This window comes from Bombyx mori, chromosome 25 (assembly GCF_030269925.1).
Source record: "Bombyx mori chromosome 25, ASM3026992v2".
Classification (NCBI taxonomy): domain Eukaryota; kingdom Metazoa; phylum Arthropoda; class Insecta; order Lepidoptera; family Bombycidae; genus Bombyx; species Bombyx mori.
The window spans coordinates 687,471-700,642 of NC_085131.1; the positions used below are offsets into that span (position 1 = coordinate 687,471).

The following is a 13,172-nucleotide window of genomic DNA, read 5'->3' on the forward strand; positions in this document are numbered from 1 at the left end:
CCCGCGCGCCACGTGTGTCTTGTCGGACGTTCTGCCAGCGGCGACACGAGGCCGCTCGCGACACCACAGTCATATATAATGACCAATTCCATCATGTTAACTACAAACACACGAGTATCATTGCCGAATGAAGAAACTAAACTAGTCAAGAGGAGACTAGGCGCGTGCAGTCTGGAGGCCGCGCGAGGCCGCCAGCGGCGACGCAGGCCACTGCCATTCCGGTGTGACTCGGCCCTAAGGGGCTATACCAGCTACGCCCTGGACAGGTAGGTGAGCTCACGGGCTCAACCTGAGAGAATTTGGTAACACTGGCCAGCAAGAGCAGTGCTTCGCAGATTCTACCACCGGATCGGAATCGCGACCCATTGAGATGATTCAGCGAGAAACTCAGTGCGTTGTGTCTGTGGATAAAGTTCTGTGTCAAAATTATTACACAGATTATGAAAATCCGGTCGATGCACGAGCAGGAATATTTTGTGTTATTGGAATCGCTTGCATCACTTCGAGATCTAATATAGAGTTACCCGTATATCAATACGGCACGATCACCACTGCCGGTGACCAAATAAAACAATACAGTCAAAATCTATGTTTATTAAATTAAAAAAAATACAAAACATTGATTATTCCTAACGATTTAATAAAGTTATAATAGACATACAGTTCTAAAGTGCTATGTTACTGATTTTAAAAATATTATGTTTATTATTAAATAATGTTTATTATTGTTATTAAACATTCATCTTATGCCATATAGATATAGAGTTTAATTTAGAGTGCGCTTTCAACGAAAACATGTATGTATATTCAGAATACAAGCAGCTCGTTACTGTTGACTGTTCGTGAGACTATCCCCACTCCCAGCGGTGGAGCAAGGGTGGGAACATCCACACATCGGGGTGGCCCACGTGAGATATCTGCGGACCCATGTCGAACTTACTCCAACTGAAATCAACAATTTTGTTAATAATCGAATATGTGCCTCAAATTCACAAATTACTTCAACGAAGAAGAAGAAATAAATAATAGTTTAAAAAAACTAACAAAATACGCTTTTATAGAAAATCCAACTAAATAATAGAATATAAATTTGAATAAATTTGAATTAAAAATAGTGTAAGAAAAGATGATTTTATTGAAAAAAAGGGTTGGGTGCTTTTCAGGATATTATCAAAATAACCCTTGTACTCATATCTGTTCATAAAATATTTATAATAATTATTTTTAAATTACTTATTTCTCATTTTTTAGTTGAATTTCAATTTTTTTAATATTTTTTTTTCATTTTTTTTTTAAATATTGAGTTGTCATCGGTCCTTAATAAGTTTACAAAATTTCGTTTTGAAGGGGGTCAAAAGCATGTTCAAAGATTCCGTTATATACTAACATAATAACATACATACATACATTAAAGAGCCCGCAGTTTTTATTTATTTTCGTAATAATTGGAGGTCCGGTATGTTCGAAGGGCGCGCTGGCCGATCTGTGTGCTTAGTGCAAGTTTTTTAACGTTCTCGATAGCGTAAAAGTTAACTTAAATTTTTATGCAATTGAAACAGCGCCCCTAACGACAAACGTACGCAAACTTTTCAACTCCAACAAACTTGAGTTAACTTTTACGCTATCGAAAACGTTAAAAAAACTCGCACTAAGCACACTTAACTGTTACACCCGTCTCAAGACGTGAGATCAATGTCTCAATTGTATTACTTAATGGTTGTGCCTTCTTTCAAACCGCAATGATTAATCATCATCACGGGCTATAGCCGTGCGGGCTGGCAGTGTGTCCTCCCCCAGTAAGGGCAAGGGAAGGGCGGGGTCGAGAGCATGGTATACTCACACGAAGGGCGGCACCCCCCTGGACAAGTTGTAGGTGGGGCTCGACACGGCTATGAACTGGTAAGTCTTCCTGAGCAGCGAGCTCGTGATCTTCGCGTCGGTGGCTCCGTGACTGCGATGTCCTAAGGCTCTGAACGGGTACGTACCTGGAGGAACATTAGGCACCAACATTACTTATTTCAATCCGTCAACAATAATTTCTCAATCGGTCTTTTAAAAACCATACCTATCGTATTTTTTTTTTTGTAAATGTTAGCTAGTTATTAAAATTATTATAAATTTTTTTATTGCTTAGATGAGTGGACCAGCTCACAGCCCACCTGGTGTTAAGTGGTTATTGAAGCTCATAGATATCTACAACATAAATGCGCCACCCACCTTGAGATATAAGATCTAAGGTCTCAGTATAGTTACAACGGTTATCCCACCCTTCAAACTCAAACGCATTACTGGCTCACGGCAGAAATAAGCAGGGTGGTGGTACCTACCCGCGCGGACTCAAGACGTCCTACCACCAGTAAAAGGTAAAAATAACTAGCCTTAGCATCGCAGGTCTATGCTCTGTCTTGGGGTGAAAGGTAAATTATTTCCCAGGTCTTGAATTATAATATTTTAGGTGATTTAAAAAAAGGGAGTAGTTTCTTAATTCGACTGTTTTGTAGGTGAAAAGATTTTGATTTTTTTATTTGAAAGCTGGTGTTTCTCATGCGGTTACATTTAAATTTTATCAAATTTGACTTCTCTTACATCTATACTAATATTATAAAGCTGAAGAATTTGTTTGCTTGAACGCGCTAATCTCAGGAACTACTGGTCCGATTTGAAAAATTCTTTCAGTGTTAGATAGCCCATTTATCGAGGAAGGCTATAGGCTATATAACACCACGCTAAGACTTATACAAGCGGAGCACCAATCAATAATGTTCAAAATCGGCGTTATTTTTACCTTTTGAGAACTTTCGCTGCGTGCGCTGAAGAAACGATTAAAGTTTCGCTAAAATAATGTATGACAGAATTGTTCCCCTTTAAAAGATCTAAAAAAAGTCTGCGACAGCATATGTCTATGTGTTAAGGTTATGTTAAGGTATAATATTTTATATTCTAACCAAATTTGTTTAAAATAGAGCATTATTTGTGAACTATTCCATGCGGACGAAGTCGCGGGCAAAAGCTAGTTGATTATATAATCATTAGTATACTGTTGGCGGTTTTTTTTATTGTTAAAATATTTTTGTTCTTAACGTTTGGGATTTCGTCCGCATCGGTCCAGCAGTGTCGGTGTGCGTCTCAAGCCTCAAGGCATTACCGTTGGCGGGGTTGAGGTCGTTCCTGGCGGCGACTGCGTTGGCGGCGCTGTAGGGGGGCGCGCAGGGGGCGCAGCGCGACAGCGGGTCGTGCCGGTAGTCGTTGTACCGCATCGTCCGGTACATGTCGCGCAGATTGTGGATCTCACTCTGAGACATTATTTTGTGTTATTTAAACGGACTCATATATATGTTGTATAGTAACCGGCAAACATCTTGAGCAAATGACCTTGACTGCGCAGAACCGAATTTTAGATCACTTTGGTGGTGAGGGTGAGGCGCGACGGCAGGGGAAATCGTATCGAGCGCTTTATTGGTAGATCAGTCGAACCTTACGTCCCGCACCGCGCCCTCATTCCGCTTGCTCCCAAAAGTACGCTTGCGTACAGTGGAAAGTTATTATATTATTAAAGTCTATCGTTATTAATCGTTAAGTTATTTGTTATAATTACTTGTGGACTTTGTTGCCATTGCTATTTGTTGAGTGTTTGTTGATTTTTTATAAAACATACAATATGCGCGGCATAGTGTATGTTTTACTACTACACAAACCGGTGTAGTATTCAAAAGAAAGGGTAGAAAAATTGTGTACGACGTATATTGCTTCATTATAAAACAGGGGAAGAATGATATGGAAAAATTAAAACAGACTTCGGAAGTAACAAAACCATCAGTGAGGACTGTTAGGTGCATTATTAAGGAAGCTAAAGGCTCTGGCTTGCTCGCCGTGTTTCGGACTCCGGGTAAGAAAAGATCAGGGAAGAAGAAAGTTACCGGAATTGTTTGTTTCGTTCAATCTGTAATAAAAAGATGTAATCATAATAACTACATAACAAGCAGCGAAACTCCGTACCGTAGAAAGGCTTCGAAAATTTTAAAGAAGATATACATTTTAATGGCTCGGAATGAAGCTTACGACGTATTGTGAAAGAGCTAGGCTTTAGATGGAAAAAAAGAACAGAAAATAATCGGAAGCTGGTAATTGAAAAAAGTAACATTCGATTACTACGAATCGAATATCTTCAAAAAATAATTAATTATAGACAAAAAAGAAGACCGAATCGACCGAGTTGTAAACTACACCGATGAGCCCTATGTCGACTAATCACGATGATAGCGACTCGGGTGATGAAAACAGTGATGATGATGATGGTCAAGATTATGATAACGAAAAAAAAAATACAAATACCAGCTTCGCTTCAACTGAACCAAGACCTGGCAACAGCTCTAGTTTTGACTTAATAGAAGGAATATCTATTTTACTCCAAGATTAAATTATTACAATTATTAACCTACATTTTTTGTTGATGTTCTAATAAATATATAAAAAAATACATATGTTGATTTTAATAATTTAATTGCATTATGACGCAGAGTAAATAATGTTTTTGCACGTGAGTGTACCATGCGCAAACTTACCCCCACTACGTCAACAAATGCTCAAGAAGTTTGCCGGCTATTATATGTATTCGTGTATTTCAATCGATAGGTAGGTACACCGCATGTATTTTTTTTTAAGTGATTTTATGACCTGGTAACTAAGACCTTTAAGTCATGTCTTATTTTAATTTATATTCATATTTTTATGAAATGTGATAATATGGAGTGAAATGAAATGCAATGAAGATGATTAATTTGAGACATTAATCAACTGGGATGAAATTAAATGAAATGAGATGATATAGGATAAAATATAATCTTAGTAAAATGGTGGTCATTTATTGAGATTTTTCAGTGGACTTTTTGGAGGATCCCGAGAAGTTACGTCCAGCGGCTTTGTTTCATTTTCCCACATTTGTGCACTTTCACAGATATTAAACACCGTTTTTACACATTTAAACCTGAAGAAACACTAAATAGACAAAATAAAACAAATCACACAATTTCACTCCACGCGTTCCCGCCAAAAAGTCCACACCGCATGTAATTTGTTTACTAATGTTGCCCGCCTAATGGTTCAAGATGGTCTGGAAGAGATCGTTTTGTGCGATAAGACCGCCAATTGTACTTTTTTGTATTTAATGTTCCGCATCTTTTATTTATTTTGTATACAATAGAATAGAGCATACTCTCTCTCTCTCTCTGTGTGTGTCTTTCAAGCAATGCTGAGTCAAAGAGTTAACGTGACCACCCACGGCCGCTGACACTGGACTGTTTCGCGGCAGAAATAAGTAAGATTGCGGTGCCCAGGTTGTCACAGCAATCTTGTCATCAGTAATTATTGAAATTTCTAAATAATACGTTGAAGTAACGACATTAAATGGCAAAAGGACCTATAGTCTGTCCGGGCAGTAGCACAAGACATTGTATAGCTGACGGTCAGACTCTCGCCCTTTTTGGGGGGAACGGGGGAAAAATAATGTTTTAATTTTTTTATTGCCCTTGTAGCCAGACTAGCATACCGCCCGCCTGGTGGCGAGTGTTTACCGTCGCCCAGGGACTTCAGCAATGCCTATCGATTTCTGCCTTTCTATTAGATTTATTCCTGTTTCAGTTTCAGTAACGATTTTTCTATAAAATTATCTGACTGCCGCGAATGCCGCGTCGCTCTACCGACATACCTGTTTCTGCTTGAATATCTTCGCCCTGGGGTTGGTGTGGTAGCCGAACCAGTCGCCGTAAGTGTTCACTCGCTCGTTCCCTCCGCTCAAGTTGAAGACGCTCGGGAAGTACGCGATGTTGTAGGATGGGAAATACGAAGTTTGCTTGAGCTCTTCAGTTCTGAAAGAGAATATTAAGTGGGTTGTAGAGTCCACGCGTGAGGTGGCCTGGGGCAGATACCACGGCTCCGCCTAATTCTGCCGCTAAGCAATCATGCGTTTCAGTACGGACATTAAAACAAACGGGTTCGGCATTTTAATTTTATGTATCAAGCAAGATTATGTTGTTTATGTTGTCTATGGATGGATAGAACAGACAAGGCTGTATGGGCTTAGATCCCCTTGCCTTTCCTACTAAGGAAAAATTGTACCAAAAAAAATATGTCTATGGATGGTAACTCCAACTGAGCCATCAACTCATCAACCCATTTTCAACAGGAATATATTAATAGAAATGATAAGTTTACAAAAACAATAACTTCTTTGATCCTTAAAATTGAAGAATGGACTCTTGCATCTTGGAATTCGTTTAGAGAAGAGGCAGCGACGGAGTTCTGTCCCTGGTATTGCTATTGTCTATGGGAGGCAGAGGACACTGTCCATCGGCTGGCCGCGAACACTATGATTCTAGCTCTAACTAACTACACTGAGACCTTAGAACTCATATCTCAAGGTGGCGGCAATTACGTTGTAGATGTCTATGGGCTCCGGTAACCACTTAACTCCAAGATGGGCAGGGAGCGCGTCCACCCACCTAAGCAATAATAAGAAAAAGTTTAACAGCGTTGGCAATAAAGATACACATGTGCATACATATCGGCCGCCTCTGTGTATCCCGGTAGCTGCTCAACCACCCACAGCAGGCCCGGCCTCACAGACCCCTTCATCTTCCCAACAGCCGGCGTGAACTTGTTGTAATCTACAACGTACCTTAAAAAAAACAAAAAAATTACCGTGGGTAACATTACATTCCCTTTGTTGTTGGCAACATCGGTGCTTTTTCTTTTCCCTACCTAAGCTGATGGTCTAGAGAGACCATGTCAGCGTCGCCGGGCTAGTCATCGGTGCAATGTTGATAAATTCTTTGTTATTTTGAATCTTTCAGGTTTTCATGATTTGGATTTCACATTTTGGGAAACCAGTGTTCTTAGTGCGAATTTTTTAACGTTCTCGACTGCGTAAAAGTTAACTCAAATTTGTATGCAGTTGGAACGTTTGCCTACGTTTGCGCTGTTACATTGCATATAAATTTAAGTTAACTTTTCTTTATTTTGAAAAATTATGTTCAGGCATAGCATCCCCTCATCGCTTGTGACATGAATTTTGTTTTTCAATTCAAAAACGCCACGACAACATGGATGTGATAAATTAATGTCTCGACTTGTACAAAGACGTGAGATTTCGTCGACACAAAAGGTTCGCCGAAAGCTCGTCTCACCACTGGTTGTTATAGGTGCCGCTGTTGTGGTCCCTGAACAGGCGGACCCAGCGCGCGCCGTCCGTGGCCAGCCGGTTGGCGACCATGGCGCGAACGAACTCCAATATCTGAAACCGAGCGGAAAGACGCCTTCCAGTCACCGTCCTCCCCGAACCTGTCGCTTGCGACGAAGGGCTCGACGAGTAAATTAACCCACAGACACAGTCCACTGAGTTTCTCGCCGGATCTTCTAAGTGGGTCGCGTTTCCGCTCCGGTGGTAGATTCTACGAAGCACGGCTCTTACTAGGGCCAGTGTTAGCAACACTCCGGTTTGAGCTCCGATAGCTCACCTACACAATAGGGTGAAGCTGAAATAGCCTCTCAAGGCTATCAGCATAGGTACAAAAAATAAGACGCCGCCAGATTGGTCACTTGGTTCGCACACCCATGATCACGTTATTTCATTGCTGTCATCATAGATAGTCTTCCTCTAAAGGACGAGTCACACACAGCGCTCGGGGGGGGTCGGGGAGGGGTCCCGCAGACGTTCTCTGGGTGAGCGCAGCGGTCCCATGCAGCAGAAATGGGCTCCGCTTCGGCGGCGGGCTGGTCATTTCCAACCTATCTTCAGAGCTCTAGAGCTCTAGAACGTCCCAAGCAACCTATTGTGCCTCGTACCTTCCGACTACGGACTCCCCTCCATGAAACTCCCGAGTGGGAACCCGACGAACGTGCAAAGCACAGACAAAACTAAACTCTAACTCTCAAACGAAAGATATAATATTTCGTCTTTACTTTAATTACTTGTACAGGTCAACTTGAGGTTAAGTTGTTACCGGAGCCCATAGACTTTAACACAGTAAATATCGCCGCTCACCTTGAGACATGAGTTCTAAGGTCTCACTCAGTATGGTTACAACGGCTGCCCCACCCTTCAAACCGAAACGCATTACTGCTTCACGGCAGAAATAGGCAGGATAGTGGTACCTATCCGTACGGACCCACAAGAGGTCCTAGCATCAGCAAATATGCGAGGGTTAATAAATCAGTAGATATCAATAAGTAGTAAGGCTCCTAACGAGCCTTTTACTGGTGGTAGGACCTGTTGTGAGTCCGGACGGGTAGGTACCACCGCCTATTTCTGCCGTGAAGCAGTAATGCGTTTCGGTTTGAAGGGTAGGGCAGCTGTTGTAACTATACTGAAACCTTAGAACTTATATCTCAAGGTGGGTGACGCATTTACGTTGTACATGTCTATGGGCTCCAGTAACCACTTAGCACCAGGTGGGCTGTGAGCTCGCCCACCCTTCTAAGCAATAAAAAAAAGAGCTCCGACGCTGACCTGTCCCTCTGGCCGCACGTGCTCGTACAGCGTCCGGTTGCTGTTGCCGATGGTGGTCTCGGCGGCCACCAGCCCCGACGACATCACGTAGAAGTCGTCCGTCGACTGCACAACCAGGTATACTCATTACATTCACCACACAAAACCAGACTGTCATCTTTATAAATAATACCGACATTAGAAATTAATGCTATAAATTATTTAAAAGAAGCATGTGTGGAAATGATAGTGCAAGGTAGAGGGGGAAGAGTTCGACCGAAGAAGACATGTATGGAGTGTGTGAATGACGATATGAGAGAGAGAGGAGTGAGTGTTGAGGTGACGGATGATAGAAGAAAATGAAATAGAAAAATTAGCTGTGCCGACCCCATCTAGTGGGATAAGGTGAAGAAAAAGAAGATTTAGAAGATATATATCGCACATACGGTGCGATAACGTCACTTATTGTATAATTCTTATATAGTTCTGCTAGGCTATAGAAATAAAATGAACTACAAACTTCATCAGTAAAAGCAAACATCTCTCTTGTCTCAATAATAACTATTAAAAAATGTATTTTCTCACTCAGTGTTCAGTGTTGACAAAAATTGCATAAGTGAGTTTATAGCATCGTATGTGCGATATTAGAATATATCTTAGTTATTTACACAGCTCGTGGCCCACTAATTAATGGTAAGAACACGCGCAAGACTAAAAAATTCAAATATATTATAAGAAACAAACACTACTACGTATTACCTGTACGAAGGCCGGGTAGGAGGAGAGCGACATTTTCCTGCCGGGTATGAGGACCCCGCTGCCCGGTGACGTCATGTAGTTCATCACGTACATCTTTTGGATCCGTAGCATCGACTGGTAGCTGCGGACGAGTCGCTCTATTCATCTTCAGTGGGGCGCGATTACGATCCGGTGGTAGATTCGGCGAAGCACTGCTCTTGCTAGGGCTAGTGTACTCTGGTTTGAGCCCCGAGAGCTCACCTACTTGCTCGACGAATTTAGTATAACCCCTCGAGGTTATTAGAAGTAAAAAAAAAAAACGTAACGACCAGTTGATAAAATTTGGTCACGAATTTCGATTCATTTTCATTTTTTGTGCATATCTATGTATTTATTTTTATTCGACGCATTTTTCTTGTATGGGCACCCCCTTTTGTATTGCTAACACTAAGCTTTGTTTGTTGGGTTTTTTCCTCTATCTAATTGTTGGTAGCGGCTATTCCAACTTCACGCGGACCAGTTGATGAGCTCACGGGCTCAACCTGAGAGAATTACTAACATTAGCCCTAGCAAGAGCAGTGCTTCGCAGACATTATCACCGGACCGGGATCGCGACTCACTGAGAAGATCCGGCGAGAAACTCAGAGGGTTACTCAAGCTTGTCATCTACTGTCTAAGCAAATAAATCGCTCAACAAACACAAGAATTAATGGGCTTTTCAGTCTTTACCTGTTTGTAAGTAATGGACAGACGTCCACTGCTAGACATGGGCCTTACCAAGTCTCGCTACAAGGATACAGCGCTGCTTGCATCCAGCGGATCACCGCGAACCTCAATAGGTTGTCATTCTATCTTGTGGGAGGTCTACCCACGCTACGTCATCCGATACGCGGCCGCAACTCAATGTACCCCGCACACTGCCACTTCAACTGTCATCTATTTAAATGTAGATAATAGATTAGCAAGCTCTGTCGGACCTGTTCCACGTGACCTGCGCCGTGTACAGGTCCGAGAGGTCCGGCAGCAGCTTCACCAGCCCCGAGCAGTGCTCCCCGAACATCAGGCCCTCGGGCGTCTCCCTTGGCATGGACAGCGCGAACGCCAGGTCGTCCAAGTCACCCAGCATGTTAATCCAACTGAGAAACAAATAAAAGTATATCTCAGCGTTTCGGAATACACCTTTATAAGCATATTATATATGTAAATATATCATGAGCCAGCCATTCAGTTAATCATAAATTTACCATAAGGAATAAATGAAAAGGAAATAAATAGAAAGAGTCAAACATATACATAATACGATATACCCCGCGACAGATAACAAGTATTTGTTATTCTAGCAACAGAATGCAGCTGCTTAACTTGAGACGTAAGGTCTCAGTTTTAGTTTCATAGCTGCTGTCCCACCCTTCACACCAGAACGCATAGCAACCAGACAAGGCGATGGTTCCAACAACATTGAAGACCGAGTGCTGTACTCAGATTTTATGATAACCAGACGGATTTCTCATATAATATAAACTGGTCTTCTAACAGCGAATTTCCCATAATAAGCATATAAAAATAACTGCTTAAGTATTTTGTCTATTTAATGCAATTAAATGTATTTCATTCGATTTCTGATCTCTTTTCGTTTCTTAAAGCAAACTTACAGTATATCTCTTACAGTGAGCCACTCGTACATGCTCTTAGTGGCATCATTGTAGCCGGCTGCTAGGCCTTCCAGCTGGATGTAGTATAGCTTTATCTGAAAGCGTTTCAGGGAAATTAGCATCATAGTGTATTCTAAAGTTTCCGTGAGCCGTAGACATAATAAAAAATAACTTTACGACAGTCTAGTCGTCCATGACCACAAAAACTATAAAAAGTATTTAAAATGTTGGAAACAATATGATGACAATAAAAAATGCAAGTCTGGGCAGTAAAAGTGGTTCAAATTATTGATTAGTATTATATCCTTTGGTATTCGTATCCTGTAGGTGGCTGAATGCCCACAGTCCTAGCTGGTCTTGCCGCAGAGCAATGCAATTGTAACTCCAACCTGATGTTTGTTTATTGTATATTAAGAAACAACTTGGTTAACACATAACTTCTAAAATAAAGGAATAACATTATATAATAACAATCCAATCTGCAAAATTTGAATGAATAGTTTTGTTAGAGCATATGGTGCATCCACACACGTAGGTCTGACCATCTGATACCAGTTGTGAATCAGTCTTATGTTCCAGTTGAAAGAGCTGGAGAGTTGTACAATTGATGCTTCCTTCATATCTCAAAATACTTGTAGGTAGGGCATTCACATTGTGTTCCCTCCAGGTACCGCTTTCACTAGGTAATAATACTCGTTTGCATAATAGATAATAGTGAAATGAAAAAACTGTCTTCTTTATTCTTATTACCTGGTACCAATAAGGATCCTCGTAGTGTTCTTGCACCATAGATGCTATGTAATCTTCATTTTTATCTAAATAATCTTCAATTAGTGCGCATACATCAGTTTTGTTAAAGCAATATCTGAGAACAGTCACAGTTATAATGTGAATTTCTATAACTAAATTGTTAACTCTGGCTCCACCCTAGGTGCCCATAGTTTGTGCCAACTATTCAAATGTCAGAAAAAATTATATGCTTAAATTATTGATTGGTGTGGATTCGATCAACTTTGTAGACACACTCTCAGATGTGTTTATATTTATAGCAGGGTCAGCAACAGCCTGAAGCTATTAAATGCCAAATTAATATCAACCTACACTAATATTTTCAAGATCCTAAAAATATAATTTTCAATCTCTAACAGTAATTTTAATTGTTCTTGGATTAAACTTAAAACCAAATCTTTGCTTAAAGCTTTGAAACAAAATATCTACAAAAGGCTGTTTTATTTAGTGAAATAATAAAATTGTTATACATTTACTTATATATAAAAATAATACCCTTTCAGAACATTTTGCCAATGCATCCATATCAGATCTCTTGTGAGGAATCCTTCCAGAAAACCAGCTGAATAAGCTTGTTTCTCGTCTGTTGAGTCTCTTGATGTGTGCAGCTCAAGAAATGCCCAACTGTTTGAATTAATTTTAATCACATTAAGAATATTCAGCATCTATGAATATGGTATTTAAACAATTGAAATAGGTGTTTAATTATTCTCCTCATATCCAAAATAAAAAAGAAGGGAAGGCATTCACTATTGAGTTACAAACCAAGTTGATTGGTAGAATTGTAAGTAACAAAGAAAGTTTTTAACAAGGAACAGTTACAACAACTAACAAATTAAATAAAGAATAATTTTAAAGTATTCAATTCAGTTCAAGTGGGTTGAATTGCATAAATTGAAAGATAAAAAACTCCATTCTATGATTCATAAGTAAAAACAGGACATATACCTAATTCACAACAAAAACCAGTTTAAACAATAGGAAAATAGTATTCAACAAACGTTAAGTTAAAGCCATTTTAAAACACGAAAGGAATCTCTTTGTTTAAAATATACAAACATACCCTGTATTATTTATTTCGTTGGTGTAAGTTGCTTTCGCTACGTATACATCGGGTATATCAGCGTAATAGTCAGTCACGGTTACAGTAGGTTTATTTTCAGACCACAAAACAAACCCATATTCACATTTACAAGCATAAAATAAACTAAAAAATATTAAACTAATCAACATGTTAACTATTTTAGTCATATTGCCGCACCATATTTAATTGCGTAGGTTTGATTAGTTGGAGTCACTATATATGTGATAATTAATCTTTATCGTACTTTATGAGGCCGATATACTAGTGTATAATTATAATATAAAAATGTATGTAGTTTAAAAGGTAAACAAATGCATCAAAACAACTTTTCATAAAATTGACATCTGATCGCCGGTTTGATGTCTTTTTTTTTGTTTGATTTGTCAACTGAAGAGGCAACGGAAATATAGCTCATACTACAATTGAC

At 40.0% G+C, this 13,172-nt stretch overlaps 1 protein-coding gene across 1 annotated transcript; it reads right to left on the reverse strand.

Moving 5' to 3' along the window:
• Window positions 1–579: 579 nt before the first annotated feature.
• On the reverse strand, window positions 580–13,111 carry LOC101745130 (putative phospholipase B-like 2). Its single transcript, XM_038020378.2, has 13 exons — window positions 12,725–13,111; window positions 12,157–12,285; window positions 11,623–11,737; window positions 10,873–10,967; window positions 10,198–10,356; window positions 9,242–9,362; window positions 8,504–8,608; window positions 7,182–7,288; window positions 6,557–6,673; window positions 5,705–5,864; window positions 3,146–3,293; window positions 1,841–1,985; window positions 580–945 (listed from the first exon to the last, which is right to left on the reverse strand). Exons 1-13 carry the CDS (start codon window positions 12,910–12,912, stop codon window positions 849–851), a joined length of 1,686 nt encoding a protein of 561 aa, XP_037876306.1. The 5' UTR covers window positions 12,913–13,111; the 3' UTR covers window positions 580–848.
• Window positions 13,112–13,172: the final 61 nt, after the last annotated feature.

Bases quoted from the DNA above. Each gene is read 5' to 3' on its own strand.
- LOC101745130 (XM_038020378.2), bottom strand. From the start codon at position 12,912: ATGACTAAAATAGTTAACATGTTGATTAGTTTAATATTTTTTAGTTTA. The intron at 5,865-6,556 runs GTATGCACATGT...ATTCTCTTTCAG, and splicing joins TACACAGAGGCGGCCGATAT to AACTGAAGAGCTCAAGCAAA. The intron at 1,986-3,145 runs GTAATGCCTTGA...ATGTTCCTCCAG, and splicing joins CGACCTCAACCCCGCCAACG to GTACGTACCCGTTCAGAGCC.